The sequence below is a fragment of the Apus apus genome, chromosome 5 (genome assembly GCF_020740795.1).
Source record: "Apus apus isolate bApuApu2 chromosome 5, bApuApu2.pri.cur, whole genome shotgun sequence".
Lineage (NCBI taxonomy): Eukaryota > Metazoa > Chordata > Aves > Apodiformes > Apodidae > Apus > Apus apus.
The window spans coordinates 48,376,262-48,393,220 of NC_067286.1; the positions used below are offsets into that span (position 1 = coordinate 48,376,262).

Consider the following 16,959-nt stretch of genomic DNA (forward strand, 5'->3'; position numbering starts at 1 on the left):
CCAGATATTGCTGAGTTTAGATTTTGCTTTTTATAGTAACGATGATTTTTCCAGAAGGCTTGCATGGACCCTGAAAATAACACATTTTTCAACCACACTGCAGCTGGAGAGCTGCCTCTGTGTTCTACACACGATTTCCCTTCGACTGCCCAATGTTGGAGGATGGAGATGAAAGAACTTGCAAGGAATCAGTAGCCAGACCTCTACAGAAAGAGGTGCCGTTTTTTGGCAAAAGGAGTAATTTGTCTTGCTGTGGTAGTTACGGGCATATAAATCCCCAGACGTAGTATTTTACTCCGGGTCTCTGTCAAAGCCCCGTTACGCGGCCGCCCCATCGCGCCTCAGCCGAGCCCCGGACGGGCGGGACGGCAGCCCCGAGGGGGCGGGAAGGGCGCGGCAGGGGCAGCCCCGGCACACCTGCCCGACGGCGGCCCGCCCTGCCAGTGCCGCCCGCTCAGCCCGAGCACGGCAGCGAGCCCCGGGGGCGGGGACCTCGCTCCCCGCGGCGGCCGCGCCTTGGCGGGGGGACCTTCTCTCAGGGGCGCGACCCGGCGGCTCTCCGCTGGCCCCGGACCCGGTGTCCCGGTCTCGGGGGGCGGAGGTGCCCCGCGGAGCCGGGGGAGGGCGGCGGGGCGAGCTGCTTCGCCCCCCCGGCAGGCAGGAGGCGCCTGGCGGTGCCTGTCCCTGCGCCCCGCTCCGACGTGCTCGGGGCGGGGGAACGAAGGGGATATGAAACTGAGGGAGCCGGGAGCCCGGCGCGGGGCCGGGGCGCGGCGGGGCTGAGTGGCTCTGCGGGGCGGGACGGGGCGCGGCGGGACGAGGGGCTCCCTCGCCCGCAGGATGCGTCGCAGCCCGAAGTCGCTCCGCCGCGGGGTCGCGGCAGACGGAGCGGGGCATCGCCCTGCCCCCGGGAGCGCCCATCGCCTCCGCCGAGCGCCGCGGCGCCCCGAGCCCTGCGGCCGCGGCCCCGCGCACGCCTGGCGGGCGGCGCCGTGATGCCCGGCGGCCGGAGGGCCCCGACGTAGCGTGTCGGCGCGGCCGCCCGGTCCCGTGGGGCGGAGGATGGCGTGTGGCGGCGGCTGCTGCTCCAGCGCGGGTCGCCTGAACACGGACAACGCGCGGTTCCTCCTGCTGGCGGTGCTGATCGTGCTGTACATGCTGTGCGGCGCCGCCGTCTTCTCGGCCATCGAGCTGCCCACGGAGCGGGAGGCCAAGGAGCGCTGGGAGGAGCGGCTGGAGAACTTCACCCGGCGCCACAACCTCAGCCGCGCCGAGCTCCGCCACTTCCTCCGGGAGTACGAGGAGGCCAGCGTGGCCGGCATCCGCGTCGATGACATCCGGCCCCGATGGGATTTCACCGGCGCTTTCTACTTCGTGGGCACCGTCGTTTCCACTATAGGTGAGCGGCGGGACCCGGCAGCTGCCGCGGAGGGGCGGGCGGGGCGGGGGCCGGGGCGGCGGGGACGAGCAGCCCCCTCTCTCCTCCCCAGCTCCGCGCGCTTCCAGCGGGCTTTGTGCGGGTGCCGGGTATGGTCCCGTCTCCTCGCTGCTCCTTTTTTCCCCTCCGGCTGCCCAAGAGGCACTGCCGTGGGAAGCACCGCACCTGCGGAGAGCGCCCAGACGCGCTGGGCGGCCCGGGGGTCCCGGCGGCCGCTGCTCCGCGGGGCGCGGTGCTCGGGGCGGGCAGGGCAGCGGCCCCGGGCGGCCCCCCGGGAGTTCCGCTTGCCTGCCGGGAGGAACCTGGCGTGCGGTGGCAGGCTTGGCGAAAGAACAGTCGCACCCAGAGCCGAAAGCTTTCAGCAAACACCGCATGTCTTTAGATTCTGGGCAATGTAATTATATAAAATATAACACCTGGAGGAAAGTGGTTTCACAGGCTGTAAGTTCAGAAGCGACCTTTCTGAGGATCTAGTCTGGTCTTAACAAGAACCATAAAATAGATTTGGTAGTGTCCAGCTGCAGAGTGTATGACTTGGTAAGGCTGGGTTTCAAACCACTCGGCTTTTTGCTTTTCTTGTTTTCTGAGGCAGCATCAACAAGTCGGTGAGTGCTGCTTCTTTCCTTTGTGAATAAACCCAAGTTTATTCAGGCTGAAGGTGCCTTTGGGGGAACGTGATATTGAACAGAGATTCCGGAGGGGCTGATGAGAGGGACAGCACCAGGACCTGACATAAGGAAGCCCTTGGGTGTCAACAGAAAGGCTTCGTTCAGGCAGCTGCAGAGAAGCTAAAAGGCCCAAAGAAATGGAGCTTTCTTTAGTTAAAGACAGGCAATCTTGTGTGCAGTTACCACTGTGACAAATGAGGTCACTAAATGTTGGTAATGGTACTTGCAATTCACATTAGTCTCCCTCCACATGTGAAACACACACTGAGGAATAATCGTGTAATTACCAACAGCAATTCTTCAGGAAATCTCCATTAATGCTGGTTCCCTGAAGAGGAATTTTGAGACACCTTGCTTTATGTGGGACGTGTGAGAGTTTGTGCTGTCCTGCAGTTTGTGGAACACCTGATGCTTTCCAGTGGTTATGCTCAATCTCTCCGTAATACCAAGTTTGTGAGGTCTGGAGTTAATTTTGTTGTGGAAGATGTAATTGAGCTGCTTTCGTATTTACTCAGGACATCAGGATTTGGGTGTTTTGTGTCCTTAGACCTTAAATCTGTAGGACCCAAGAACTATGCTTAAATGTTCTGTTGAGCTAGTAATTTAAAGTAACTTAGAACATTGTTAAGCCCATTTTTGTGAACTGCTGTAGTTTGTTTGCCATTGTAACATCTCCCTTAATGTGTGATCCCATATGATCAAAATAAAGTGTTGATGCTAGAAAATCTTAGTAAAGAGAGCTGGGGCTAGATCTTCAAAGTCTACCTGGTCCACCCCTGTTCCTAGAGGAGGTAACTTATACACAAGTTTTTTTTTCCGGGTAGGTGTTTGTCCAAGCTGCCATTTCAAACCCACACAGTTGGAGATTCCACAGCTTCCACCATGAATCCAGTCTTGTGCATTATTGTCACCAGAAAAAGATGTTCCCCTTTCTTGCTGAAGTTCAGGGACTTGAATTATTTTTGTCTTACCATCCTTCGTACCTGGAGGAAGCCCTCTTAGATGCTTAAAGACCATTGTCGTGTGTCCTTTCAGTCTTCTCTCAATTCAGAAAACCACAATACTTTACAGCCACAATTACAGCCATAATGTTGTAACCCTCCTTTGCAGTGATACAGTTACTTCTCGTGTATTAAGTGATGCCAGTAGTTCTAAACATATATATTTCTTTTACATAAATGAGGTTGTTAAGGAGAGAGGGTTTCTCTGGTCTTAACTGTAGCTGCCTGCAAACACAAGCATTCACTTACCCACTCACACGTCCTGGTAATTTCTCTGCTTGCTGATTTCCATTGCCCACAATTTAGAGCTCCGTCAGTGTTTCTGCAGAAAATGTCCTCAAGAACCCTTTTTCCTTCAGTGTATGGTCTATAGACTCCGGTGATTTACATCCTGTCCCTTCTTTTGACCTGGTGTTGATCTTTCACAGTGTTATCAATGGCGTCACTTTCCTGGTGTGTTTCATCAATTACATCCTTCTTTCTTAGTCCTGTCGGTGGCATTCAATCATATCGATGTCATCCCTCTTAACGTTCTCAGTATCACTGCTGCTTCATGAGACTGATTGTGCATTTCAGATCTTTATCTTTAGCTGGTGCTGCGGGCTGGGCTCTCCAGACATTCACAAGACTCTTGTGCTTCAGCCAGAACCCCCCAGCTGTGCCATGCAGGAGCATTCCCCTGCAGGCTCTGCAGCTATACACTGATTTTATTTTTAACTGTATTGGGGTCCTAACTATAGATCTTTTAAACATCTCAGTTGTTTTTTTTCTTTCTTCTCAGCCCTTTCCAAACAGTCCATGTCTTCTTTCATGCCCCAGTGCAGTGCCCCAAAATTAATGTATTACACCAGCTGCAACTTTGCTAGTTCTGAGGAAAGTGGAAGGGTTATTTCATGTTTTTCAGTCTACGCTTCTGGTGGCAATATACATTTCTACAGCTAAATAAAATGTGTTGCCTTCAGTTAAAATAACTTATTCAGTAATACATGCTTTTATGGCTTATTCTTAATACCAGCTAACCTACACTCACTAGTATGTGCTGGTGGAGAAGCTTTTGATTGAGCAGGTAAATTGTTGCAAAAGCAGTTGTCTTGTATTTCTTTTTGTAACCTTTTTCTTTACTCTTGCATGGTGGAAATTATTATGTTACTTCACCAAAGTAAATTTCTTTCTTCTGCAGTAAAGGATGCAAACTTAGCCATTCTGATGGGCTGCTGAAGCATCACTCAGACATTAACTGTAGCATCAGTTGCTGCCTTGTGCTTTAGCTAGAAAGAAATACCATAATGTATTTTTGGCTTTCAGAGGAAATAAGAGTTTTGCAATGTCTAAGGGAATAATACTGTCTTTTTAATTAAGATTCACATGAAATGTTTGTCAGATAGATCATGGAGCATGACATCAGTGCATCAAGTCAGGTGGTCAAAACTATATATAGCCAGCCAGATTTCATTTGTTAAGAAAACACAAAGCTAAACAGAGCTGAACTAATAACAAATATTTTGTCTTTTCTCAGTTTAGTAATGTAGAATTTGTTCTATAAAAGGGCTTATTCCTGTCAGTGCTCCTAACTTTGATGTGTCTTTTTCTTAGTGTAATCCAGCACTGAGGTTAACTATACAATAAGTAAGAAGGTAACCACAAATACCTGCCCAGCTGGGACACTACCAAGACTAGCCAGGAGGTGATCCCAAGGAAGAAAGGGTTGGAAGGCTTGTGCCTAACTCTTAACCTGCAGGGAGGATCACACACATGTGTAGTGAGCTCCTCAGTTAATTTACTTTAGTTTCCCATCAGCCCTTTGTCACAGAAGGTGGTGTCCCTTTTGACTAAAAATTGGGTGGCAGTAGTACTGTCTCAGGATGAGAAAGATCAGATCACAGAATCATGGAATCATAGAGTGGTTTTGGGTTGGAAGGGACCTTAAAGATCATCTAGTTCCAACCCTCCTGCCTTGGGCAGGGACACCTGCCACTAGACCAGGTTGCTCAAAGCCCCATCCAACTTGGCCTTGAAAACTTCCAGGGATGAGGCCTGGGCACAACTGCCCTGGGCAACCTGTTCCACCACCCTCACAGTAAAGAATTTCTTCCTAATGTCTAACCTAAATCTACCCTTTTCCACTTCAAAACCATTACCACTTGTCCTATCTACATGCCCTTGTAAAAAGTCCCTCCCCAGCTCTCCTGTAGGCCCCTTTGGGTACTGACAGGCAGCTGTGAAGTCTCCCCAGAGCCTTCTCTTCTCCAAGCTTTCTCAGCAAGGACTTGAAGCAACATCCCCATGTCTCAGCAGAGTGGCCTGACCACCAGTCTGGCAAATAGTTTTAAGCTGCAACTGTCAGGATTTTCTGTTAAAACTCTTCCACTTTGCACAGACGAATAAAATATTCTGCAGACCAAAAAGTAAAACCAGATCTAACTCCCAATTTGCACTTCAGTGAATGTTTATGCAGTTTATACAGGGGGTTGCAGCATTTGGTAGGGTCTGGGTGTTCATCAGCATGAGGTTGTAAGGTTGCAATCATGAGCAGGCACTCTGATATCTAAGGACCTCTGTGGTACCTTTGGACAGTTGTGCTTCCAAGAGGCAGGGAGCTGCTGTGTTTGCAGGTCTAAACATTGGATCACTGCTTATCTTTTGTGACAGACACCTGGGTACCCTCAATTCCACTGGAAACAGGCAGACACTGCTACCCTTGAGTAACACAGAGGGTTAGCATACTGGGAGATCTGCATCCTCCTCTGCTCTTTGAAACCATTGGTAAAAACTGTTACTGACTTCAGTTGCATCAAATGAAGAATTTATCAATGCATCAAGACACTGTTATCTCATGTACAGGAGTTTTTCTTTGAATAACTTAAGAAGATTGAAAAGGACCTTGTTTCCTTTTTTTTTTTGAAAAGCACCTATGCCTACCCCAGTTCTTATTATGATCTTGATTAAAACCTGTTTCCTTTAACTGTAAATGGAACAAAATACATCTTGTCATAGTCATAGCCTGAAGCAGCTCCTCAAACTGCTGTATGATATGGCTGCTCTTTTCACAGGCTGGTGGAGGTTGAAGGGGGAGATTATCTAGTATAACCCCCACACTCCCAGCAGGGTCAGCTCAGGGCCGTATCCTGGGGGCTTTGGATAACTCTGTAGATGGAAATTCCATAAGGTCTCGGGGCAACCTGTGCCAGTGTTTGACCACCCTCACAGTAAAATCGGTCTTTCTTCACCCGTTCAAAGGGAATTTCCTGCATTTCAGTTTGTGCCTGTTGTCTCTTGTCATTTCATAGAATGAACAGAATCATAGAATGGTTAATGTTGGAAAGGACCTTAAAGATCATCAGGTTCCAGTCTCCCAGCTATGAGCAGGGACACCTCACACTAGACCAGGCTGCACAGGCTTCATCCAACCTGGCCTTGAACTCCTCCAGGGAAGGGGCATCAACAACCTCCCTGGGGAACCTGTTCCAGTGCCATACTACCCTCATGGTGAAGAATTTCCTCCTGATGTCTAACCTAAATCTCCCCTTTTTCAATTTAAAATCATAACCCCTTGTCCTATCACTGCCTTCTCTGATGAAAAGCCCCTCCTCAGCTTTCCTGTAGGCCCCTTTCAAGTACCGGAAGCCCTCTGTAAGGTCTCCCAGGAGCTTTCTCTTCTCCAGGCTGAACAGCCTCAACTCTCTCAGCCTGTCTTCATAGCAGAGGTTCAAGGTGAGAAAAGAGCTTTGTCCACAGATGAATTACCTGAGGCCCAAGAAGTAGTTTCCTGGGACAGAGGGTGAGATTTTTACCATAGAGAATTATGAGCAACTGCACAGTGTAATGAAGGGGTAGAAGGAGTTGCAGCATCTTCTGTAAGCAGCCTAGACAGGGTTGCTGATGGGAGCATCCTTTACCAACTGGGAAGTCTTCATGTGGTGAGACAGCCACACTGTCCATGTTCCAGCAGGCTGCCATGCAGTGGAGGGAGGGAGTGCTGATCAATGTCAAAGTGCCTCTTCTCTCATTTTCACCTGTGTAACTGCAGTACTTACTATTGAGTGGGCACAGCTGTGCAAAAAATATAATGTGAGTGTGGGATAATGGCCAGCAAACCACTGAGGTCATTAAAACCAGAGAGCTGGGCTACTGCTTGCAGCCTTGAGATCACCCTGTCTGTATTATAGGTGGAGTGAACAAAGGGTGATGACTGCACTGAATGCTCCACCTGGGGCCAAGGGCCAAGCCTACTCCTGGTGTCACAGAGACCAAAGGATGTGCTATTACTAACCCTACCATGCCTGAACTGTTTGAATTTGTACAGCACAAGGTGTGTTGTTCTCCCAGCTAACGCTTTTCTTCTTTAAGTATCGTTTATGCTGCAAGCAGCCCTCATGACTCAAAACCACCTGCTTTAGCCACTGAGCCATAATGTGGGCTCCATCATCCCAGGTGAGACAGCGAGAGAAGTTCACAGGAACTAGCGTTTTCTTTTTCATCGTTTCATTAGTTTTCTCTTTTTTTCCTGTTATAGATTCTGGTCTTCCCTTTATTCTTGGTGAGCCCACACTTCCAAGAAAGCTGAGCATATGTGGCAAGTCTGTCCTACCATTTGGAGGAAAACAATACAAGTCAGTGCTTTTAGTTACCCTCCTAGCTGTGTCTCTTGTTTATTAATAAAGTGTGTCATCTCTCTGCTTCACTTTATGAAGTCCAACAGTGAGAACAGGGCTGTTCTTTGACTTAGAGAGGCTAAGATCATTTTTATGCTCATAAAGTGTATTGTCACTTTTGTCATGAATGTCAGTTGCCTAATCATGAGCTTCAGAAGACACCATCAGACTTTGAATCCTGTCGCAAATGCAACCTCCTATAAATTTGATTTTAAAGACATCCCTCTTCCTTAAAAACAGTGGCATGCAGCTATTGCATAAACCATAGTGATTGAAGTTCTGCCACAAGAAGGGGAGCTGGGGTTTCAGTTCCCTGCGTTGACCTTAGCTCTTAAATGCTGGCAATTCTTGATGAAGGTTACAGAACCACAGAATCACAGAATCATCATGGTTGGAAAGGACCTCTGAGATCACCAAGTCCAACCATCAACACAAAAAACCAAACCAATCCAAAACCAACCAAACAAAAAAACAACCAACCAACCAAACCACACAAACACATACCCCACCAAAAACCACCCACAAAAAAAAAAAAACCCAAACCCCACAATATCATCCTCGAGAGCATGCTCTGAAGTGCCACATCTACACATTTCTTGAATACCTCCAAGGATGGTGACTTAACCACCTCCCTGGGCAGGCTGTTCCAGTGTCTCACCATGCTTTCAGTGTAGAAATTTTTCCTAACATCCAGTCTGAACCTGTTCCCTGCCACAACTTCAGGCCATTTCCTCTAGTCCTATTGTTATTTACTTGGGAGAAAAGCCCAACACCCACCTCCCTACAACCTCCTCTCAGGTAGTTGTAGAGGGCAATGAGGTCTCCCCTTAGCCTTCTCTTCTCCAAACTAAACATCTCCAGTTCTCTCAGCTGCTCCTTGTATGCCTCGTTCTCTAGACCCTTCACCAGCTTGGTTGCTCTCCTCTGGATGTGCTCTGGACACCACTGGTGACCAACTGCCAACTGGATTTGACCCCGTTACATTTAGTGGAGGCAACGTGTATGTAATTTTCAATTTTATGGATCCTTCACTGATTCCAAGATGTTTTTCACCAAGGTTGCTGTCAGTGGAAACATTCCTCTGAAGACCATCCTGTTCAGCATGGGGGCTTTTTAAGATACCCTTCTGAGGTGCCTGTTTTCTCCCTGGTACAATCTACAGAACGAGAGCATGCAAGGACCAGATTACATTCCTGAAACCACTAATCCTCTGAGTCCCTTTCATGCATATAAAGTGCTTTTTGTCATCTTGCCATACTCACCAGCAGAAGTGCAAAGATTACACCAGGCTGTTCAGATTCTCTTTCAGATAAACAATTAGAAAGAAAACATTTATTTCCAACAAGCTCTGTTGAAGGTAATGTATTGACAGTTTTCCTGCTTTCTTCTATTGTGGAGTGACCAGAAGAATACCAATACCCCAAATATCAGTGCAGGTCATGACTGCTTGATTCAGTGTGACACCCATTCTCTCTCTCCCTTTGAATCCACCACATCCTGCAGCCTCTGACTTGGCTTGCATATTCCACTTGTACCCTGAAAAGGTGGAATACAGGTTTCTGTCTGCTGTCCTTTCCCTTTTGGCATACTTTAAAAATTAGAATTAGTTTCCATTATGCCAAATATTCAGAGATCTCATTGTTTCGGTGCAGAAAACTAGGAATTCTGATGAGCAGAAATAGAGTATAAGAAATAGCTTCACAAAAATGTCATTGCAGTAATTTATGTATCAAAAATTGTATGGTGATAAATTAAAAGTGAAAAGTGCATCTGGCTGAGTAAGTGTCATTGAACAAGGATATGCAATTTAGAAGGGAGAATTTTGCTTTTAAATATTTCACAGATATTCAAGAAACAAAATGAGAAAAAAAAAAGTGACACAGATTGGTTTGGAGGCTGTTTTTTTCTGAAGGTGTTGAAACAATCCTGCTGGCCTTCCTTGTGTAACTAGAACAGAACAGGTTTTGTTTTTGTTTTCTAAACAATGTAGCGTTTGCATTAAGAGGCCTGCAAAGAGAAAGAGGATTGTAATTAAATATAAAAATACCTCACTCAATAGATGTCTTAAAAGTGGCACTACAAAAGAAAGAGGAACAACAAGGCTTGAAGAACAAGAAAGTTTATTTGACATGCTGGGAGCTGGCAGAGTGAAAAAGGGAAGAATGTTTCCTCTCTCATTTTGGTACTGGGAGAAGGAAGTTTTGTGTAGTGTACATAACCAAGTCTTTCAATAATTATAGGATATCTTTAAAAACACATTGTAATAGTCCTGTATTGATAGCCCTGGGAGGCTAAAAGATGTGTGTGCTCTGAAAGTGAGGGTGGGACCAATTCCCTTCCCTTGGGCTTGGGAGGGTGCTTCAGAAAAGGCACCCCAAGAGCAAAAGAATCTTTGCTTTTCATTCCCATGCTTTTTCTCCCCCATCACCTCACCCTCCCCATGCTTAGGCTGATGCTTTAGAAAAGTTGAAAGTAAACTGAAGCTATTTATTTGGTTTACAGAGACTACCAAGCACTTGTCAACTCACTTGTAATTGCTGCCAACCTAGGACTGCATTTGTTAAACTAGAACATAACCTGCCTTTGAAAGACTTAGTGCTCAAGTGAATGTTTCACTATGACATTCACTGAAATTTTTGGTAACATACAACAGATCTCTGTAAAGCACAAACGCAGGAAAAAATGTGAAAAGGAGAACAGCAGTTATAATGACAGGATGGCCACCAGTCTCTGCTATATGCAGAACATAGTAGAAATCTTTAAACAAAGCAAACCATGTAACAGAAAGGAAGTATAAAATTAAATCAACCTGGAAATCCTTTTACAAGCAAGATCTAAAAAAGGTCACAGGGGTGATGGCCTAGCCTGTTCTCTCTTAAACACTGGTTAAAGCACAAGGTTGAACCGCATGGTTGTAACCCACAAGGTTAGAGGGAAGTCCAGGTCAGTTCTCCTGCATACATTTTCTTACTTCTGTTAGTGCCGGAGTCTTCAAGTGATCTTCAAATCATCCAGTTTTACAGAGGATATCTGAAATAGGTTAGATGAAGCAATATGTCCTGATGTGTCTGTTCCTCTTTCCTAACTGGAAAAAATCAGCTGGTGTGTCAAATGCAAAGGTAGATGCTTGTTGGTGTTGAAATGTAGGTGAAATAAATCCCACCCTAGCAATCAAATGCTTGGTGCCCAGGCAGTAGCAGAACCAAACCAGCACACCACTGTTGGCAACACTGACTATACCTTCTCTGCTGCAGATTCTCTCTCTTTTTAAGACCAGCAAGTAGTTAAAAGCACTCTGAATTCTGGAGAGGAAATAATTTTATCAGTTACACCCTCTCAGGAAGACTGGAATTAGGGTTTTTTGTGAAGAGCTGGCAAGATTCTCCAGGGCATGACTTGATCATAATAGGGGATTTATCTATTGACAGGTGTATCTGCTGGGAAATGAGCACAAGTTTTCTAGCAAGTTTTTAACATAAGCAACTTACAAGAAGTTCTTTCTGGATTTTACTCTAACCTAGTTTATTGCAAGTGTAGAAGGCAACTTGTGTGTTCACAGAGTGGCAGAGTTCATTATTATTCTGAGGAGAAGGAGGAAGAACAGAAAATCAGGGGATTTCAAGAGAAAAACTTTTACTGAACTCAGAGATCTGCAGTGTGCAATCTGAGAGGAACCAAAACTAAAGAAAAAGTTAGTTAAGACAGACTACCAGTTGCTTGGGCAAAAGACAGGAATGCTGCTGGCTTAATTGATCCAAAAGCAGGAGGAGGACAGGAACTGTAATCAAAGGCCAAAATGTCTAAATTTTAAGTTAGTTATTGATTTCAGTCTCAAGAAGAAAGCATATAGCAAATGGGTAGAAAATTAAACCAGTGAAGACAAATACAAGGAATAATATGGAAACACAGGAACAGAATATGAAGTCCAGCCCCTCAAAACATGATGCTATTAGCAAGGGGTATCAAGTCTCTTGTGAACTCATTCACCAGCACAATAATTATGAGAATGACAAGAAAAAAATTGGTCTGCTGTGTAGAAAAGAGGAAGAGCTCTCAACAAATGATTCAAGAAGGCTGAAGTGTTTAATGCCTTTTTCTGCATCAGTCTCATGAAGACTTCAACTCTGAACTGGTGTGTGGTACAATTAACACTTACGATAAAGGGGAAAGTAAAAGAATGGTTTAGAATGCTTGAATCTGTCAGATCTTTTCAAACAATTTGAGCTAATACAACTGCATTCTAGAATATAAAAAAAAATTACTGAAGAAATAAGGAGCCCTTTGGCAATTCATGGAAGGGGCTGAAATTCCAGGCAACTTATTATGGTAAACAGGAAGGAATTAAAAAAGAAAATTATAGCCCAAACAAATTAACCTTAATTCACTGAAAATTGCCTTAGTGGGTAATCAGATCATCTATTTGTAAATATCACAATGGCAACAAGGAGTCAAGTAATGATGAATATGAAATTACAAAAAAGTAGATCATACAAATGTAATCTATTTTGTTGTATGACAAGGTCAGTAGCCCTGTGGATAAGAAAAAGGCAACTGATACCAGTTATCTGGACTTTAGTATGACTGTTGACATTGCCTCACATTTGATAAGCAACCTGAGGAAATGTGATTGTGATGGATTAGCAGTGGGACCAGCTGGCGATTGTATTCATTGACTAGTTTTTGTTGGATCTCTGTCAGAATAGAAGGATGTCTCAAATGGGTTTCTGCAGAGTCCTGTGCCTTCTGCAGTCCAGAACTGTTGCTATGCCTTTGTTGTAAAAAAAAAAAAAAAAAAAAAAAAATTTAAAATCACATTGAAATATATGAAGACAATTGCAGGGTAATATTTCCACTATATGCTGTAATGGGAGACATTGTCTGGAATACAGTTTTCAGATTTGGGCTGCTTCACTTCTAAAAACATGGTCTAGAAGGAAATGGTTGGTATGATCAGACATCTAGAAAACAGAACTTAGGCAAAAATGGGAAGAAATCATGTAACTTGCACAGCTGAAGGAAGAGAATTAGTGAGGTAGAACATAATATATGGAAATACCATGCAGGAAGGATTGAATACTATTCTCTAAGCACACGGCAGCTAGGACATAGGTTAATGAGCTTAAATTGCAACAAAAATTATTCAGGTTATACATGAGAAAAAGTTTTCTAACACTAACTAAAGTAAAGCAGTTGTGCAGTCTCCCTGGGAATGCAGTCCAAGTCCTTTACACCCAGGTCAGCCAGACACCCTGCAGGAATGACGCTGGAATCTTTAATTCCACCACTGGGCAGTGAATGGACTAAATGACCTTTTTATGCCTCTGCCAGAGCTTTTTTCCCCAAGTTCTATGATACTGTTGTACTCATTATCCCTGTTGTCCTCAAAATAAAAACCAAACAGGCAAGGTGTTAAGCACACTGCCTATAGAATCTGGTTCTTTGTTGGGTTTTCACTTGTATTTTTAGAATGCAGATAAAAAGAATTTTGTGACAAATTTACATGAAACTTTGTACGATTTTTCAACCTTCAGGAAATCAAAGCAGCATTTTAATACTAGGATGAAACAGGCTTTGACATGTCTAGTGTTGTGACCCTGCTTACTATACGTCTTAAATAAAACTTAAACCAGCCTAAAATAGAACTGATCACACACCAAGAAGCACTTAATTAAAGCAGTGAAATGAGATATAACAACATCTTTACTGCTGATGGAAAAAAAAAAAAGGTGGAAAAATAAAAAACACAGCTAAAAATAAACAGATCTTTACTTTGACAAATTTGGTCCTGTAAGGAGCTAAGTACTTTGCTGGAAGACTCTATTTGGGCAGCTGTAATTAATTCTACCTCCTTCTGCCCATTTTATAGATACTAGTATGACTTAGAGGCAAAGAGCAGGAGGAAAGTGCTGTTACCCATGCTCAACAGATGAAGAATTAAGGCAGTGCAATTCCATTTAAACCATTCAGTGGCTATCCTCCACTGATCCCTTCATCTCCCACCTGTTCAAAAGAGACACCTTGCAAAGTAAACCATTGCTCACTTTTGGGGTCTACATTTGCATAGTCTTCTTGCAGAAACCAGGGGATGGGGGAAAATACAGGGAGGAAGGGTGAAGCCCAGACACTGCCTTCATATAGGGGTGGGATGTGGCTGAGGCCACTGTTGTGGGATCCCACCTTTCAGACACAAACAGATACTAAGTCTCAAAATCTGAAATTTTTGGAATCCTATATTCAGGAGTGATTTAACACGATTAATCTTTCTGAAAGTCTGCCTAATCCCAAGCCAAGGCATATTTTGCACAAAACACTGCTGAAAATGGAACATAGTCCTTCAGGTGATGTGCAGCAGGGACCTTTGTAGGAGGTCTGTGTTTCCAAAGGACATGGTGTGACTTTGCTGGGTGAACGCTGGAAGGAATGTTGTACCAACACTGCAGCCTTTTCAGAAGGGTGAGTAGGTTAGGAAACGCACCGTGCTCGTGGCTGCTTTTTCAGCTCCCTGTCAAAGACTGAGCATGTCAGTATCAGGCCAAGGAAAGCTCTGGTAGATGTTGGCTTTTTCCAGATGGGCCAGATGGAGAATGGGTCCCTTCTCCAGGTGGGCCACTCCCCAGATTACTCACCCTGTGAAAAGATCTCCTCCCTGCTATAATTCTACTACTTCTGCCTAATATTTGCTTCTAAGGCATCTATAATTTTCCAAGCCAGACATTTTCTGAGGAGCATGCCACAGGCTAAGCTGGAGATCAATTCCATGTATTGGAACACACAGCAAATGAGGATTTTCTGACTAGAGTGGGGACACATGCAGTACTAAGCTTTCCTGTTTCCTGGAGGGAAAATTACTTTTTTAATTGAAAAGCAAAGTTTAATCAGGAAATATTAGACATGTCATGAAGTGGGATAAGTTGGGTGGAGAAAAGAAAATCAATAATTGACCACAATTACATAGTGATTGTGGGTGCAGGAGTGAAGAAGGTCTGGGTATACCATGTAGTGGAAACATTCCAGAAAAGTAAGAAAGAGACTTTAATATAGACTTAAGGGTTGCAAACTGAAATCCCAATAATAGCTGACCATCTTAACTGAACTGTAGAATAGTTTAGTCAAGATATAAAATACTGAAAATAAAGGCTTTGATTACTGTTTTATATTCATGTGGATAGTGCTGTTTATTCAGTGGAGTTATTTCAGCTGTTGAAGTGAAGCAGGTGACTGACGCAGCAACAGTTAATATAGTAAAGCTTTTTCTGCACAGTAAAAAATACTTCAAAACTGAATTGTTTCAATATAAAAACTGAAAAAAAACCACTTTTATATATTAACAGTATTATTTTAAAATTATATTCCTTGAATATAATTTAGATTTCCAGAAGAAATATTAATTACTGTAAGGTTAGGATTTTTATAGCGTTTGCGTGGCTTAAGTGTTCCATTGATTTCACACTGTTACCCCTGAAGAAGGAGTGTAGCTTGTGGAAGTGTTTCAGTTTTTTTTTACTTGTGAAAAGTCAATATATCAGAAGGTGCTGTTGATTGCAAGATAGCCCAGGCTTCTTGCCTCAAAAGTTTGAGGTGGTTTCATTCTTACAGGAAGAATGTTAATAAGACCCTAACTGTGATTCTATTCACAAAAAAGAAATTATGAGCATTTAAAGTGTGACACATTTCAATAGAAAGCAATTCTGTGGAAAATCAGTTATCTCCAGTTATTAGAAAGCTAAAAAGTGGAAAGTATTGCTTCACTGTAAAACTGTAACATAAAAAAGTAAATTAGTAGGAAAACACTCAATTGAAATGTGCTAAAGATGCAGCCTAAAAAAAAAATCTTCTATTTTAAGCATATCTTTGCATCCGTTTTATACTTTGCTGCAACAGTTTTTGGAGTAATTAGTCAGAACTTGAACAGCTGTCCAGCCTTCTTGCTAAAAAAGACTGTTCCTTGTCCATCTGTACTCATGATTCTCTTACTGATGCCAGCAGTGTAGATGTAGCCTGCACAGACAGCTGAGCTTTGCTGCTTTTGTCTGGTAGAGGATAATACTGAACTGGCATGATAGGAATTCCATGTTCTTAAGTACACACGTGAAGTTACTTACATAGCTGAGTTAAAAAATCTCAAGCTACTTAGAGCAAACCTGACATGTTCCATGAATTACTTTGAAAATAAGGAAATGTTATAGTTCAGTTACAAGTAGAAACTGATTTTTTTTTTTCTGAAGTTACTTCTATAAAAATACAAATAGGATAGTGCCGTTAGGCTATAATCTTCTCTTTAAATGGAACTTTTCTTTCATATTGCAAATTAATTATTTCCTTTTTGTTCCTTGCTATTGTATTCTCCCTGTATCACATCTCTTTTCCATTCCCTGTGTGCTGTGCAGTAGGACTGTGGTGCTGTTTCTCATAAGAAAAACTGTATTTTGTAACAGCCAGTTTCTCTCTTTTTCAAAGTAGGAGCTAATTTTGTTATACAGGCTGCCTTTCTTCCTGTCATCTTTTATGTGTAATGCTTGAAATAGGAATTTTCATCTGCTGAAAGAACTAGTGTCTGCATCATCTGAGGCTGTAATATCTTGGTTCATAAAGTAAGCAGGTGCAAGCCTGGTCTGTAGCTTAATGAGAAGGTTCTTAAGACCTACATGCTCCAGCAAGCAGTAGCTGGCTGTTCGTTCCTCTGAAGTGCTACTTCACCACAAATTCAAATATCCTTGGGCTGACAGAGACACTGCTTTCCAGATGAGCTGTAAACCAAAGCCCTGAGTCATTAGAACTGTCCTGGTGCCCTCTGTAAGAGCAAAACTTTAGCCTATTGTATGTTTTAATTGGGATGCTTCTAGTACAGGTACGTAAACTGAATTCTCCCCACATTTTCAGCTGGACACTCTATTCTGGCTGTTCTCTGATTCCTCACTGGTTCATGTTTCCTGTGACATTACTGCCTTGTTTCATGACAGGACTGCTGTATTTCAGTGCTGGTGACAAGGCACTCCTAGATAATCTAAAAAAAATAAAAAAATGTTGAGGGAAATGTGTTTCAGAAGTTATTAGTATTACAGTAATGCAAAGAAATGAAACGTTTACTCCTGAGAGCACTCATGTACTCCTGAGGGCCGTTAGTGAAAGTTTCAAGGTTCCCCATATTTGTTCCTTCCAATATCTTTGGAATCAAAAAGAACAGAGGAATAGGAGGTAGC

General features: G+C 43.9%; 1 protein-coding gene across 1 annotated transcript in view; it reads left to right on the forward strand.

Annotated features, from left to right (window-relative positions):
- The first annotated feature begins 1,062 nt into the window (after window positions 1-1,062).
- Window positions 1,063-16,959, forward strand: part of KCNK13 (potassium two pore domain channel subfamily K member 13) — a 60,095-nt gene continuing 44,198 nt past the window's right edge. Inside the window, exon 1 of the mRNA XM_051621268.1 lies at window positions 1,063-1,399. Coding sequence (XP_051477228.1) covers window positions 1,063-1,399 — 337 coding nt within the window. The remainder of the gene's footprint in view (window positions 1,400-16,959) is intronic.